We start from the raw sequence: 14574 nt of genomic DNA, 5'->3' as shown, positions 1-14574 counted from the left end.
GGTCATTGTCATGTTGCATGGTCCACATCCACTTCAGCTTCAATTGTTGGATGGATGGTCTCACATTTTCCCCAAGCACCCTCTGATACAATAAAGAATTCATAGTGGATTCTATGATAGTGAGCTGGCCAGGCGCTGCTGCAGCAAAGCAGCCCCAAACCATGACATTTCCACCCCCATGTTTCACAGTTGGTATGAGGTTCTTGTGCTCAAATGCACTCTTTGATTTGCGCCAAACACGTCTTTTGTTACTGTGCGCAAATAATTCAACTTTGGATTCATCTGTTCAAAGCACATTGTTCTAGAAGTCCTGATATTCTCTGGCAAACTTAAGTCTTGCCTTGATGTTTTTTTTTGACAGCAAGAGTTTCCTCCTTGCACACCTCCCATGAAAATCAAACTTGTACAGTCTCTTTCTGTTGGTAAATGCATGTACTTTGACATCAACTATGGCAAGAGCTACCTTTACATTTACATTTTGGGCATTTAGCAGACGCCTTATTCCAAAGTGACTTACAATCGATAAATTTCACTAAGCAAGCGAATCATCAGTTCACCATTCGTAGTTTCACCAGTTGTTGTTTTTTGACACAGGAGAAACAGTACAAGGGGGGAAGTAGAAATCTTATGAGACACAGTATAGGGGAAAGCAGGTGTCTCAGGAGACACAGTGCTGGGGAGTAGTAGATGTCTCAGGAGGAGCAGTTAAGGTGTAGCCTGTAGAGATGGGTCTTCAGTCTCCGACGGAAGATGGAGAGTGACTCTGCAATTCTGACAGCTGTGGGAAGCTGGGTAGAGGTGGAGGTGCCAGTCGGCCAGCAGAGGTGGAGGAGCGGAGTGAATGGGCTGAAGTTTGGGGGGTGACCATTGCCTGCAGGTAGGCAGGGGCTGTCCCTTTTGCTGCCTGGTAGGCAAGCACCAGGGTCTTGAATCTGATGCAAGCTGCTATCGGGAGCCAGTGAAGGGTGCGAAGGAGAGTGCGTTGCAGTAGTCAAGGCAGGAGATGACCAGTGACTGGGTCAAGAGTTGCGCTGCTTCTCTGGTGAGGAATGGTCGTATCCTTCTGATGTTGTAAAGGAAGAATCTGCAGGAGCGTGCTGTTGCTGCGATGTTCTGCGCACAGGATAGGCGGTTGTCCAGGATCACTCCAAGGTTCTTGGCTGTCTGGCAGTGGGTAGAGCTCTCCACTGTGATGGAGAAGTCTTGGAGAGGGCAGGCTTTCCCAGGGTTGAAGAGTAGCTCAGTCTTGTTAAGGTTGAGATGGTGGGCTGACATCCATGTAGACATGTCAGCGAGACATGCAGAGACATGTGTTGCCACATGTAGGTCAGAGGTGGGGACGGACAGGAAGAGTTGAGTGTCATCTGCGTTGCTGTGGTAGGAGAACCCATGTGAGGAGATTACCGAGCCAAGATACTTGGTATAGAGGGAGAATAGTAGGGGCCCTAGGACAGAGCCCTGGTACCTCAGTGATGAGGGTTCGTGGAGAAGACAACGATTCTCTCCAAGTCACCTGGTAGGAAAGCATACCAGGAGTGTGCGTTGCCAGAGATGCCCAGTTCTAAAAGGAAGGAAAGAAGGATCTGGTGGTTGACTGTGTCGAAAGCAGCACACAGGTCCAGGAGAATGAGCACAGAGGAGAGGGAGGAAGCTTGAGCAGAGTGGAGGGCCTCTGTGACAGCAAGGAGAGCAGTCTCAGTGGAGTGCCCAGCCTTGAAGCCGGATTGGTGGGGGTCCAGACATACTATGCTGTATAAAAGATGTCTCCACTTTCTTAGTCCAAATGTATGACACTAGTCACTAAGGCACTGGCTTTAATAGCTGGAGAGGTGTCCAAAACTCCTCCCAGTGCAAATTGAGGGCTATTTGGCTTCAAACACAAGTGGTTTCAGTTGAAACTGGTTTTCAGGCTAACAGTTTACCCCCAAATTAACAGTTTACTCCAAACAGCTAACACACAACTACCAGTAACACAAGGTAAAAGCTAGAATTAAATCACTTACTATGCTGTATAAATGATGTCTCCACTCTCTTAGTAAAAACGAAAAAAAATCTTAGTCCAAATGCTACCTGTAGGTCTCGTGATGACATTTTAGGATTACTGGAGAGTCGTGATGACTACCTGTAGGTCCCGTGATGACATTATTATGAATACATTTTTAGGATTATTGGACACTTCTTGAAGCATCTTGCAGTCTGCTCTTGGGCTGAACTTGCGAGGACAGCCTGACCTGGCCATGTTGGCAGTTGTTTTAAATGTTCTCCACTTGTAAATTATTTTCCGGGCAGCGGAATTGCTGATTTCTAATTGTTTGGAGATCTTTTTTGATCCCTTCCCAGACTCTTCTTTCTGAAGGCCTCAGAGAGCTCTTTTGATCTCGCCATGGTGATTCAACAATCAAGAGCCAACTCACTTCAACAATCAAGAGCAAAACAAACTCAGTTTTCAATATATGACACATTATTTGAAAGCTTACAATCTGCACTTTTATAATCTGTAAAAAAAACTGGAAAAAATGACCTTGCCGTACTTGGGGACTTTTTCACCACACCCTGTCACAGTCTGAGGTTTAAATAAGACAGGCTTCTCCAAAATCCTCTCCAACAATGTTCTAACCATTTAATTTCTAATGTGGTGCACTTGTTTTGAATTTTAGGCATTTTAAACATTTTAAATTTGCATTTCTATTAATTACATTATACAAATAATGTGTAAAATATTTATTTTCAGTTGTATTTGTTTAGTTATATTACCTCCAACTTTCAATATTGTTGAAATGAAGATGTCCTTATGTTTAAATATGTTGAAAAAGACAAAGGTTTTCATGGTGTGCCCTATCTTTTTCACATGATCTGTAAATCAAATTCATCTAAACTATTCAGAAAGAAGAGGATAGTTTTTACAGTTACATTTTTTTACGGTCTCTAAGTCGCAGTGTTAAAATGTGTTTTGCAGGTGGAGGAGTTTGAATGTGTTATGGATTTTGGAGAATGTGGTCATTGAATGCATTTTGTGTGAAAGCGATGTAACAATCACAGAGTAAGAGTCACAGTTTGGTCCACATGGACTTCTGCTACGCTGACTGTATGAAGAATTGTGACTCTGTGACTTCAGTATTGAACACTGCGACACTAGAAAAGTGTAAAACAACATAAATGGCATTACTGACTGTCAGTTGAACTGTTGAGCAATGCTATTGTACATGGAATAGAGCAGGGGTCGGCAATTAGGTTTGGCCTCGGGCCAATTTTTTTGGGAGCCACTAGATGGCGGGCCAGAACATAATCAAAGGCTAATTTAAGTAATTGATTGCTAAAAAATGTGACACGTTCTAATGCTTCTTTCTAATGCTTCTTTCGAAAAATGTACACATCGCTAGTCAACTAACACAGCTTGTTTTGTGAGCCTGCTAACAATGTAAAGTAGTGTTCTAGTTAACTAGGTAGCAGTCCAATCCATTACGTTGCAGTATTAGGCTTGACTAGCAAGTTTGTGTTGTGATTCTCAACAACGTTGAAACGTAGTTTCACCCTTTTCCATAGTTTTGAATAATAAATATGTGGACTGACGATGTATCGCAGCCTAACTTATTCTAATAATTATTTAACATCGTTTTATTCTGAATTATTCCCCCCTCCTCCCAGACAAGGTCACATTATTTATTATTGGATTGGTTGTTTGCGTGCCGGGTGAAGTTAGCTAAACAGTTAACCTGCTAGCAAGAGAAACATCATGTTACTCTCCAAAGGTCTAAAGAGGAAAGTTGACGGTGGAAACAGGGCATTTAAAGAGGAATGGACAGCGAACTATACGTTCATCCTACCTGGTTTCATCAATGCAGAGCCGTTGTGAGACTCACATCTTCCGTGCTCACGATGTTCCCTTTCTATACAAGTCGTCCTTTTCGTCAATGAATGTGATAAAGACGCACGAGAGGAATCGATTGATGCAAAAAAATAAAAAATAAAATTCAGAAAATTAAACAGAATTTGCTTTGTTACTGTTCATATGTGTGTTGCAGTCACATACGTAAACATTACGTTTGAATGATTTAATGAGCTGATGTTATTTTTTTCAAACCACACACCGCATGTTGGCTATTTCAGCACCACGCCTTGTCCACCTACTTATGATTCACTATGAGGGGTTCAGCGTCAGTGCGCTTCGGTGCACCCCGCTGCCTGATTGTCTGTCCCTGTGTCATTCACTCTCAATATGGATACAAGTACAATACGCATTATTCAGGTGGAGGTAGATTCTCTATTCGGTCATTATAGGCGCGGTGTTGGACTGTCGGTCCGATATTGTAAAAAAATTAAAAAAAAAGTGGATTCTCAAAATAATCTGCTGGGCCAAATATTATTGGTGACGGGCCAGCAATGGCCCACGGGCCGCCTATTGCCGACCCCTGGAATAGAGAGTCACTATAATGAATGAAATAGCTATGCTGTAAGGAAATACTTCAGTTTTGTTTGTCAGCGTTTACTCAATTCACAATAGTTTCTGTGTCTTCGGTAGAGAGTTGTGTTTACTGTTTTGCAAAAAGGTACCGGTACTTAACATTTTCACTTTGGTGAACAATGGGAAATCACTAACTGTTGACAAAACATTGAGCAAGATGTTATTGTGTTGGGCATGTAAACTCTGGTTTCATACAAACAGTTTAAGCGATAGAGAAAGAAAACCTGTTATACTGTAGTGGGTTATCTTACAGCAAATGAATGGGCGCTACCACTAAGGTTATTGTATACCACACATACTGAACATGGGTGGTGATGCAAACTTAAATCTCCTGCCACTTCCATGCCAAATATCACAGTACAGTATTCTTAAGAACATAAGTTATAGTCCATGCTCTCATGCAGTACATTATTAGATTGTACACTAAGTGCTATTTCTAAATGAAATGATCTTGCTTCATCTGACTGGATGCATTCCTCTTCTCCCATTTTAATGACCCACATTATAAGGGACCTTTAACAAGAATAATTACAGTTCTTTCTTTCAAACTAAGCGATTCGATGCACGCCATGATGTTTATAATTCATTGAAATATCTAAAATATTTGCAGATTACAATTTCAACACACCCAGATGAAATCCTGATGCGATATACTGATAACCAGAATGCTCCATTCATACTGTCAAAACCAAAAGGGAGTTGTGCACAATATACATCCAGTTAAATAATCAGTTTAATTTACCCTCCAATTTCATTTTCCAAGGCCCCATAATGTGCTCATTCATAATGTATGCAATAGCTCTAAATGTGTTTTTATCCATTAAGCCCCTTCAAGGCTTTGAGTGATGCTGAAAAAGCATTTATAAGTTTCAGCGAGATGATTACACTGTGAAATATTTGCAGTTGTCAAATATTGAAAGTTGGACAATTTGGGCCGAGTAAATGTTCATTGCCCTTGTCCATCTTTCTTTCACCACATCTCTCTCTCTCTCTCTCTGTCTTCGTCTGTCTGTTCTTATCACAATCTCTCATTCACTCCCTCTCTCTCCCACACACACTCTCTGTCTCTGTCTCTCTCTCTCTCTCTCCGTTTGTCTCTATTTCCTCTCTCTCTCTCTCTCTCCTCCATCCCTCTGCCTCAGACCCTGAACTCGGTCACCCCACACCTGGATGTGGAGGAGTGCAGCATCTCCCTGCTCCCCAGGAACCGAGAGAAGAACCGGAGCATGGACGTTCTCCCGCCTGACCGCGCCTTGGCCTTCCTCGTCACCACCGAGGGCGAGGGCAACAACTACATCAACGCCGCCCTTACCGACAGCTTCCACCGGCCTGCCGCCTTCGTGGTCACGCCGCACCCGCTGCCTGGCACCACGGCAGACTTCTGGAGGCTAGTGTATGACTACGGCTGCACCTCTGTGGTCATGCTCAACCAGCTGAACCAGTCCAACTCTGCATGGGTAAGAGAAGGGGGCAGGACAAGACGGGAAGGAGAGAGGAGGAGGGAGGGAAGGAGAGAGGGAGTTGGTGAAAGAGTCTGAGTGTCAACTGTGAGAGAGTGAATGAGTGAATGAGTGAAAGGCTGACTGACTGACTGACTGACTGACTGACTGACTGACTGACTGACTGACTGACTGACTGACTGACTGTCTGACTGTCTGACTGACACTAACAAGGCTGCTGCACTGCAAAAATGCAATGTTGAGTAATTAAAATGAGGATTCATTTTTAACCGGGTTGTCAACATTTTAATACATCTTTGTCATTTTTGCGTCTCCTGTGTTTGCTCATGTGTGGGTTTGTTCTGTCGCTTCCCTATCTTTATCCTGTCACAGTGTGGTGCCGCTCCATGGCTGTCAGCTACAACCCCCCCTCTATCCGTCTCTCTCTCTCTCTCTCTCTCTCTCTCTCTCTCTCTCTCTCTCTCTCTCTCCATTTGCTCCCACTTTTTATGTTTCTGCAACCTTTATTTCTTATTTAAGTCTAGTCTTTTAAGTTGTCCACTGTCGGGTTTATTTTGGGGGTATCGCCTACCCAGAGGAGGAGGGCATGCTGATGTTTGTGGCCAGGCTAAGATGGTCATTATATAATATATGTGCATAAGCCCATAAAGGGCTCATAAAGGGCTTTTCAAGTCCATAATTGTGACTAGGGTTGGTCTTGACTGGAAACTTAGCTGTCAATGAAGCTTAAAGGACATTTGCTGCTGTCATAATGCGCTGTGCAATGCTGATGATGATGGACTTGGGTTAGGGTTAGGATTAACCCACAGTCTCACTACCCTGTCATGCACAACAAATGCACACACTGTTGTGCATGAATGCTTGCTTATCTTTCTGTATATGTGTGCGACCCGTTGTGGTTTAAATGGGGAAGCCGTTCCTAACTAAAAGCTCCATTGAGCCTTTTGGAAACAGTCGTTCAGGACTCGACTTGGCTATCAAAAAAAGCTATGGTAGTCAAAATGCTTCCAAATGTTTTCTATGTGTGGTTTTGAAATTGTAACAATGTTCTTATGTTAAAAACAGACATTTAGGAGAGGTCAGGGAAGGAGGAGGGCATGGGCTTCACAATGGCAGAGTTATTTTATTATCACATCACGCTAGTGGGCATCCATTTGGGACTACTAGTGTTAAAAGACAAAGTCTCTCTCTCTCTCTCTCTCTCTCTCACTCACTCTCTTTTTTCTCTCTCTCCCTTTACCTCCCTCCATAGCTCCTCTCTCTCTCTCTCTCTCTCTCTCTCTCTCTCTCTCTCTCTCTCTCTCTCTCTCTCTCTCTCTCTCTCTCGCTCTCGCTCTCTCTGCCAGCCAGTAGATTAACATTGCCTGTCTCTGTGTATAAATTGTTATCTCCCCCCTACCCTGTGTCACCCTGTTAATACCCTTCCATCATTGTAGCAATACATTATCGCCTCCTCCTCCTGGGGTCCCATCTCCCCTCACTGTCATTGGTAACACGGTTAGCATGTAAACACCACTCCTGTGTGTCTCTCTCATTTCCATTGGCCGACAAGAGGTTATGAAGCAGTAAAGTGTGGTATTGACTAAATACCTTCGGTCTGAGGGCACCAAACCCTAACTAACACCTCCGTTTATCTCTCAGGCTCAGGCCAGAGTCCCAGCAGCATTCATTTATAATGTGGGAATGTTAATTATGTTATGAATTATTCAAAAGAGGGAACTGTGGCTGGCTTATATGACGGAGCATTGAGTGGTGTTTCTGCTAATTTAATTGTCAATGCTGTTTGTAGATAATCATTGTCATTTAGGCTAATGTCTCTCCTGTTAATACTCAGGTGTCTTGTTATTGGGTTTTGCCATCCTGGTCGTTGACATAATGATTTGGCTTCCCTCAAGCTACAGTAGTGTGCTAATGACTTGCTATCCCCCTCGTCACCTCCTTTTCCTCTCCCATCCTCCCCCCTCCTTTCAGCCTTGTCTCCAGTACTGGCCAGAACCGGGCCTGCAGCAGTTTGGACCAATGACTGTGGAACTCCTGTCCAGGTCGGCTGATGACGATGTCATCATTCGGCTGTTCCGGGTTCAGAACATCACTCGGGTAGGTCAACGTTGCAACTCTGCGTTTGTTAAGGTCACTGTTGGTCTGTAATTTCTTTATAAAGCTATTGTAACTTATTTTCTTTTCAGGCTTTTTTAGCGGAGAGAGCTAATTGCCTAACTTATCTTTTCATCAGTTTTTTTTTGTCCCAAAGCAGGTTGTAATTTTATGGTACATACAGTATAAAGACTGTTGCCTTATTGTAATACAATACTGTGAATATATAATATAAATATTGCATTGACACTGATATTTCCATATCTTGTGTGTATACAATGGGTAAAACTGTAACAGGGAAAATGGGCAAAATTCAGACATGCATTAGTTTTAGCATTAAATTAATAGTAATGATGAAATTGTCAGCCTTTTAATGCTTTTTGACAGTCCCTTGCTGTGTTGTCATTGTGTGTGTGTATGTCAGTGGAGGCTGGTGGAGGTAGAAATCGTATGACAGGCTTGCGTGTGTGTGTGTGTGTGTGTGTGTGTGTGTGTGTGTGTGTGTGTGTGTGAGTGAGAGAGAGAGAGAGAGAGTGTGCTGTATAGCTGTGTAAGTGTGCTTTTTTTGTCGTAGATTGATAGTCGTCTGAGTGTTTTTGACTAGCCTCGACTACCCTTATAGATTAGACAGACCCTTTGTAACACCTCCATTTGACCTCAGTCTCCCCTATCACCACACACGCTAGCCTGTCTCCTCTGGAGCCCTGTAGCAAAAGAATTGCCCTTGTCAGGTAGCAACTCTAGTCCTGTTCTCCCCCTCGCCCTCTACGTCAACCCCACTGTCGACCCTGTCAGACCTCAGGAGGCACAGTACACACCATGTCACTGTCACAATCAGAAACTATCCCACACTGCCTCTCTACAGGATCCCACCAATCAGAGCTGCCTAGGGCGGGAGGATTATACTCACGTTACCCAAAAGGTATTCCATCTCCAAAAAAGGAAGCTTTGTATCATAGAAAAAGTGAAAGTGATTGTCAGGAGGGCCCCACGGGGAGGGTTTCTACTAAATCAGCAGAGGATTTCTATTAGTACCCCTATGGGTTGGAAGTGTCAAGACTAGGATGCCGTACCCATGTTTGAAAGGTGTTGAGCGTGTGCAGCTTGTTGTGTTCTTGCCCAGGGATATAGTCTGACCCCTGAGTCTTAAAACAATTATTTCCTTCTCCCTCCCTCCCTCCCTCCCTCCCTCCCTCCCTCTCACTCTCTCTTCCTCCTACCTCCCTCTAGCTCCAGGAGGGTCAGCTGGTAGTGCGGCATTTCCAGTTCCTGCGCTGGTCGCCGTACCGTGACGTGCCCGACTCCAAGAAGGCCTTCCTCAGTCTACTGGCCCAGGTGCACAACTGGCAGAGGGAGTGTGGGGAGGGACGAACCATCGTCCACTGCCTGTGAGTAATGTTTATTGATTCCCTCAGCTTTATTCTTTGCTGGTGCAAGCACACTGGCTGTTCTCAATATAACTTGATAGTGTTCAAGCAGCTCTCATTGGCTCAGCCTGTGAGTATCCAGAAAGCAGGTGTGAGCCAATGCTGTCCAAGGTCACACCTCGCCAGATGTTAGTCTGGAGGTTTCCAACACACCTGGTCATTTATAGTCATCAAAGGTACATTGTTCAAAGACATTGGTTTTTACAATGCTGGCTGTTGAATGAAGTGGGGTCAGAAGTCAAACCCTAAGTTCTCGCTGCTTCATTTAATATAACAATGTTCATAATTAGTACAAAGGTACATACACATTTCCTTGGATTCCCATATCTCAAGGAAAGGTCTCTGGGTTCACGCTACATGTTCAAAACCCCTATTCGATTTTCTTCACGTTTCAGCATTTAATGAGAACATTCCTCAGTCTTTAAAGCCTGCCAGTTGCCCTTTTTCTGGCAGCATTCTTGATCTGAGCTCAGTCAGGATGTGACATTTCACTTTACGGCCTCCTCCCCCCCCGCCCCCCCACAAAAAAAAAGCCTGCCTGAGCCTCTGCCTTGCATTTAGAAGTGACTCACGCCTGGGTTTGTGTCTTCTGTCCTCTCCACAGAAATGGTGGCGGTCGTAGTGGCACCTTCTGCGCCTGCACCATGCTGCTGGAGATGATCCGCCACCAGAGCATGGTGGATGTCTTCTACGCCGCCAAGACACTGCGCAACTCAAAGCCCAACATGGTAGAGACCATGGTAAGTGTGGGAGTATAAGTGTGTCATTGGCCCTAAATCAATTAGATAAAGGCAAATCACATTGCTGGTTCACTCAGAATGATGACTGTATTGGAGGCAATAACTATATTACATTTTTGTGTGAACCGTCAGTTTGCCATATCATTGAATATGGGCCATAAGTCTTTAGTATAGTCTCTTGTAGAGGATGTTAACACCTGTCCTGTTCTTCAGGAGCAGTATCGGTTCTGCTACGACCTGGCACTGGAGTACCTCGACTGCCTGGAGGTGAGATAGCACTGATCCCAGAGATACTGTTCAGCCCCCAGGGGAGGAGATGGCATCCTGGGCCCAGGCCTGGGTCAACACCACTCTGGATCCTTCTCTACCATTCCTTCCAGGCCTGGAGGAAATACTATATCTGCCATAGAGGACATTGACATAAGACCTTCGACCTTCAACCACTCACTCACTTTCAACCTTGTGACATACTGTACTACTGGAGTTATTTTACTTTACTCTGCATTCTTATCCAACTTGTACTCTTTTGTGCCACGCACCTCTTCCAAACCAAGGCCATGGACAGGAAATGGGTATAGGATCGGTCACTTCATTTTGGAAGGACGTTTTCCTGGTCACCTGACCACTGGTGATGTACTCAGAGTGATTTTGACTTACAGAGCTCTGTAACTTCCTGCCTTACTTATGACAACAACAAACACGAAGAAGAAGCTGTAGTCTGACATCAATAACAACAACAACAACACAGCAGAAAAAAATGCCAGCCAATGGGTGATATTGTGCGTTGTTTTGTAATACTCTGTAAATGGTGGTTGGTAAACATCCCCATGTTGTTCTGTACATTGACGTTTTATTGGGTATGACTGGTGAGGAGAGGCTCTTTCTTGATTGGGGGAGAAGTTTACAAAGTAATGAGTTGGCTAGCTAGACTATTGACATACTGTACAGGAGAACCGTCTTGGAATGAGACTTTCTTTATTAGTTTATTTATTGTTTGTGTAAATAGGTATTTTCCAGATGTTTCTAGATGTTGTTGTCTTTACTGTGCCAATCCATTCTCTTTGTGTCTGTTAATGGGGACCACTTAAGCATCTGCATGCTAGCCGTAAGTGTTCCATTGCAGTTTGTGACCCAGTCTGCTTCAGGGGTCACTGCGTGAGACTCCCATTGTCAGAGAGAGCTATGTAAAAATAACAAAAGATGTGTTGCTGTGGGAACAAGGTGTTCAATTCACCAGACAAGTTGCTTTTTAAATTTGTATTTATTCAATGTGTTCAATTCAATGTTTTATTTTCTAAATAGTGTATAAATGAAAAGAAATAAAATATTCTGATGTTGCTTATATCATATTATTATGGTTATTTCTAAGTTTCTAAAACATGATTATGCTGGCAAAAGCAATATAGATATAATATATTCTGTGTGTGATTACATTTAGTTCTTTATCACATGAATTTGTCTTTTTTTATCTACAATCCACTCAAATTGGCTTTGACTATCAGTTTTGAACAGTCAGCATAAACCTGTTTATGCCAAGACAATCTTCCTTCAGGGCACATAACCATTGAGAAGTTGCTGCTTAAACAAGTACCAGAGTCTATTCTGTTGACCAGTGATTTCATTAAGTCTTATCATTTAATTACCAGCTATAATGGCCTTTTTATCATGCAACCAAACAGACTGCCTGGTTCTGTTACAGAGGCTTGATGATCCATTGATCCCAAGCCCACCCCACTCATTCTGCCTGGTTTCATTTGTGCATGTTCTATTAAGAGTATCACATCCACTTCAGTCTGTTTTTATGACTGGCTGCCAAGCATTGATGTCGGACCCCTCTCACCTCTCTGCTTACACCTGATCATCGATCTGTGGCCATGTCACTGTCTCTCTCTCTCTATAACTGAGGAGAATGCATTGAAAGCAGAACCAAGGGTGTAGATTTAATTAAGCATGGGTGGGACATTTTTGTCCCCCTCACGTTGTATCCAACAGATTGCATTTAAAAGCCAAATTAAAGGATCAGAGCTGGCCCAGCCTACAAGTGAATGCTCGGAGCCTCACAATTGCCAAAGAGTTCCCTGATATATCCTATAAATATTATTTTGTTCACTGCAATTATACAGGATTCAAATACCTTGACAAAATAACCAACGTCCTTGGCCGTGGCCATCATATAGCAGGTGCCTTTTGTTCATGTAAGGAAAAAGCAGCAAACACCTTCTCACCTCCTCCTATGGTCTGTTGACATCTCTCAGACGTCATTAGGTACCAAACTGGGGCTGTGTTAGGTCAGATTCGGGTCTTGTCAGCAGTGTGATCATTATATAGAGTATGTGTCATGTATATCAGAAAGAAACAAGGAAAAATCACTTCCTCTTGACCTCCTGAGGTCTGTGGACATCTCCAGGACATCATTAGGGACCAAACTGGAAACTTATTGGAATGTTCTTATAATAATACTAGTTATATATTATTAATAGTTAATAACAATAGTTATCTACTCATGTCCACTCATGTCCCCGAGGACGTTCTCATGACGTTCTACGGACATACATCGTTGTGGGTATATTGTCGGGACCTTTCAGATGACATTCTCAGGACATATTTACTATCCTTTATAGTTAATATTTAAAAACATATGGAATTGCTTCAAAAGGCATGTATTATTTGAATGCTAATACTCAATTACATTCTAGACATTGAAGAGAGGCCATTCCAAATGAAATCTTAAACTAAGTACCACCATATTGATATTTGACTTACCTCTCTTCTCTCACTCTCTAGTGCTATCTATTATCCATGTTATTGTAATATACCTGTATATATAACTATTACCTTTTATGTCTGATAAACAAAAAAGCTAGACAATTGCATAGTTTTTGCTGTCCTCTAACTGACCTGCTAGAAATGGTGTGCGTCTTGATACATTGCGTAGAACTGCAGCAAATATGCTTTAAGTTTAAAAAACAATTCTCCAGACCCCCCGAGACCCCCCCCCCTCCATACACACACATCAAACGTCCATGAGCAGAACAATTGATACCGTGAAAACAATCAACAAAGGATTCTGTCCAGAACAAGGCTACATGATGCAGTGTGCCCACTGGTCCTCCCAAACAGAGTTCTACAGTGGAGGTGAGTGTTGTTACAGTATTTGGAAGGCTATGAATAACTGTGAATGATGGGTGTAAAACACAATTGCCATTGTGTTCATAGAAAAGGGCTTGGGCACAACAAGCCTCTCGCTCAGCACCTGTATGTGTCAGATTAAACAAACCTGGAGATGGATCCACCATTGTGTTCACTCCTGGACAGAAACACATCTCCAGGGATCATTCTCTCTTTCTCTGGAGGCTGATCTGAATGCTCAATCATTGTCAACACAATGTCAGTCATTGTCGCTGCGCAGAGGTTCCTTTGTCCCAAATTCAATGGGTGCTCTTGAGTGCTTGAATGGGGGTCAAGCAGATGAACATGGTGGTTATGAGACATCCAGTTGGTAGTTAAGGACCCCCACTTGGATGTCTTTATGTCTTTATTTGACAAGTTGTCTCTTGTCGTCGTCACCCCCCCCCCCCCCCCCCTCCAATGACATATTATTTGCCAGTTAAAGGGGCATTAAGCAATGATATACAAGCTAGGCTAAGTTTTTGCTATGGTTTTGGTAGACATATGTAGCGGGTACAATTATATGCTGCGCCTTTAAGACGAGCTCACATGAACGCGCAGGTGTGAACGCGCAGGTGTGCTTGAGAGAGGAGCAGTGAGTTGGAACGAGCAACGTGGACGGAGCGGTAGCGGTGTGGGCTCTTTGCAAGTATATAGTTTTGATAAGAAGATATTGCCGAGTGGTCATACAAAGTACGGGATACGTTGATTTGCGAGTGTTTTGTTTGGGAAGAGCAGGCCTGAACGTCGTCGGTATCGAGAGGTGAAGCGTGCGCCAGCTCACCCCTCCCCCACCCCGTGTGTGAACTGCGAGAGAAAGGAGCTACTCGTGGTTGGTGTTCATTGTCCTGTACAGAGGAGAAGCGTGCGCCAGTGAGGCGTGGGTTCAGCGAGGTTTCTCGGAGTTTGCCCTGCCAGCCATCAGACACCCTTGACGTGCGATCTCTGCTGGATGGGTAATCTCTGCACTACACCTTGCCATTAGCACTGGCCAACCACGCATACCGTGCGCGGACGAACAGAACTGTGAACTGAACGGACTAACGCTCGAACGCGCACAAACCCACACTGGGAGAAAAGGACTGCTCATTCAGACTGATGTTGTTAAATGTACTCTCTGTGAGACTGCTAGACTCTCTGTGAGACTGCTAGACTCTCTGTGTGACTGCTAGACTCTCTGTGTGACTGCTAGACTCTCTGTGAGACTGCTAGACTCTCTGTGA

General features: G+C 43.7%; 1 protein-coding gene across 1 annotated transcript in view; it reads left to right on the top strand.

Moving 5' to 3' along the window:
- LOC308157517 (receptor-type tyrosine-protein phosphatase U-like) overlaps window positions 1–10459 on the top strand; it is a gene marked incomplete at both ends in the record, with an annotated part of 138676 nt that extends 128217 nt beyond the window's left edge. Inside the window, 5 exon segments of the mRNA XM_080531078.1 lie at window positions 5605–5919; window positions 7894–8019; window positions 9253–9404; window positions 10048–10183; window positions 10397–10459. Coding sequence (XP_080387204.1) covers window positions 5605–5919; window positions 7894–8019; window positions 9253–9404; window positions 10048–10183; window positions 10397–10459 — 792 coding nt within the window.
- Between the last annotated feature and the right edge of the window lie 4115 nt (window positions 10460–14574).

This window comes from Nansenia antarctica, assembly GCF_963989245.1.
Source record: "Nansenia antarctica genome assembly, chromosome: 5".
In the NCBI taxonomy this organism is placed as follows: Eukaryota; Metazoa; Chordata; class Actinopteri; order Argentiniformes; family Microstomatidae; genus Nansenia; species Nansenia antarctica.
This window is presented reverse-complemented; position numbering and strand designations above follow the sequence as displayed.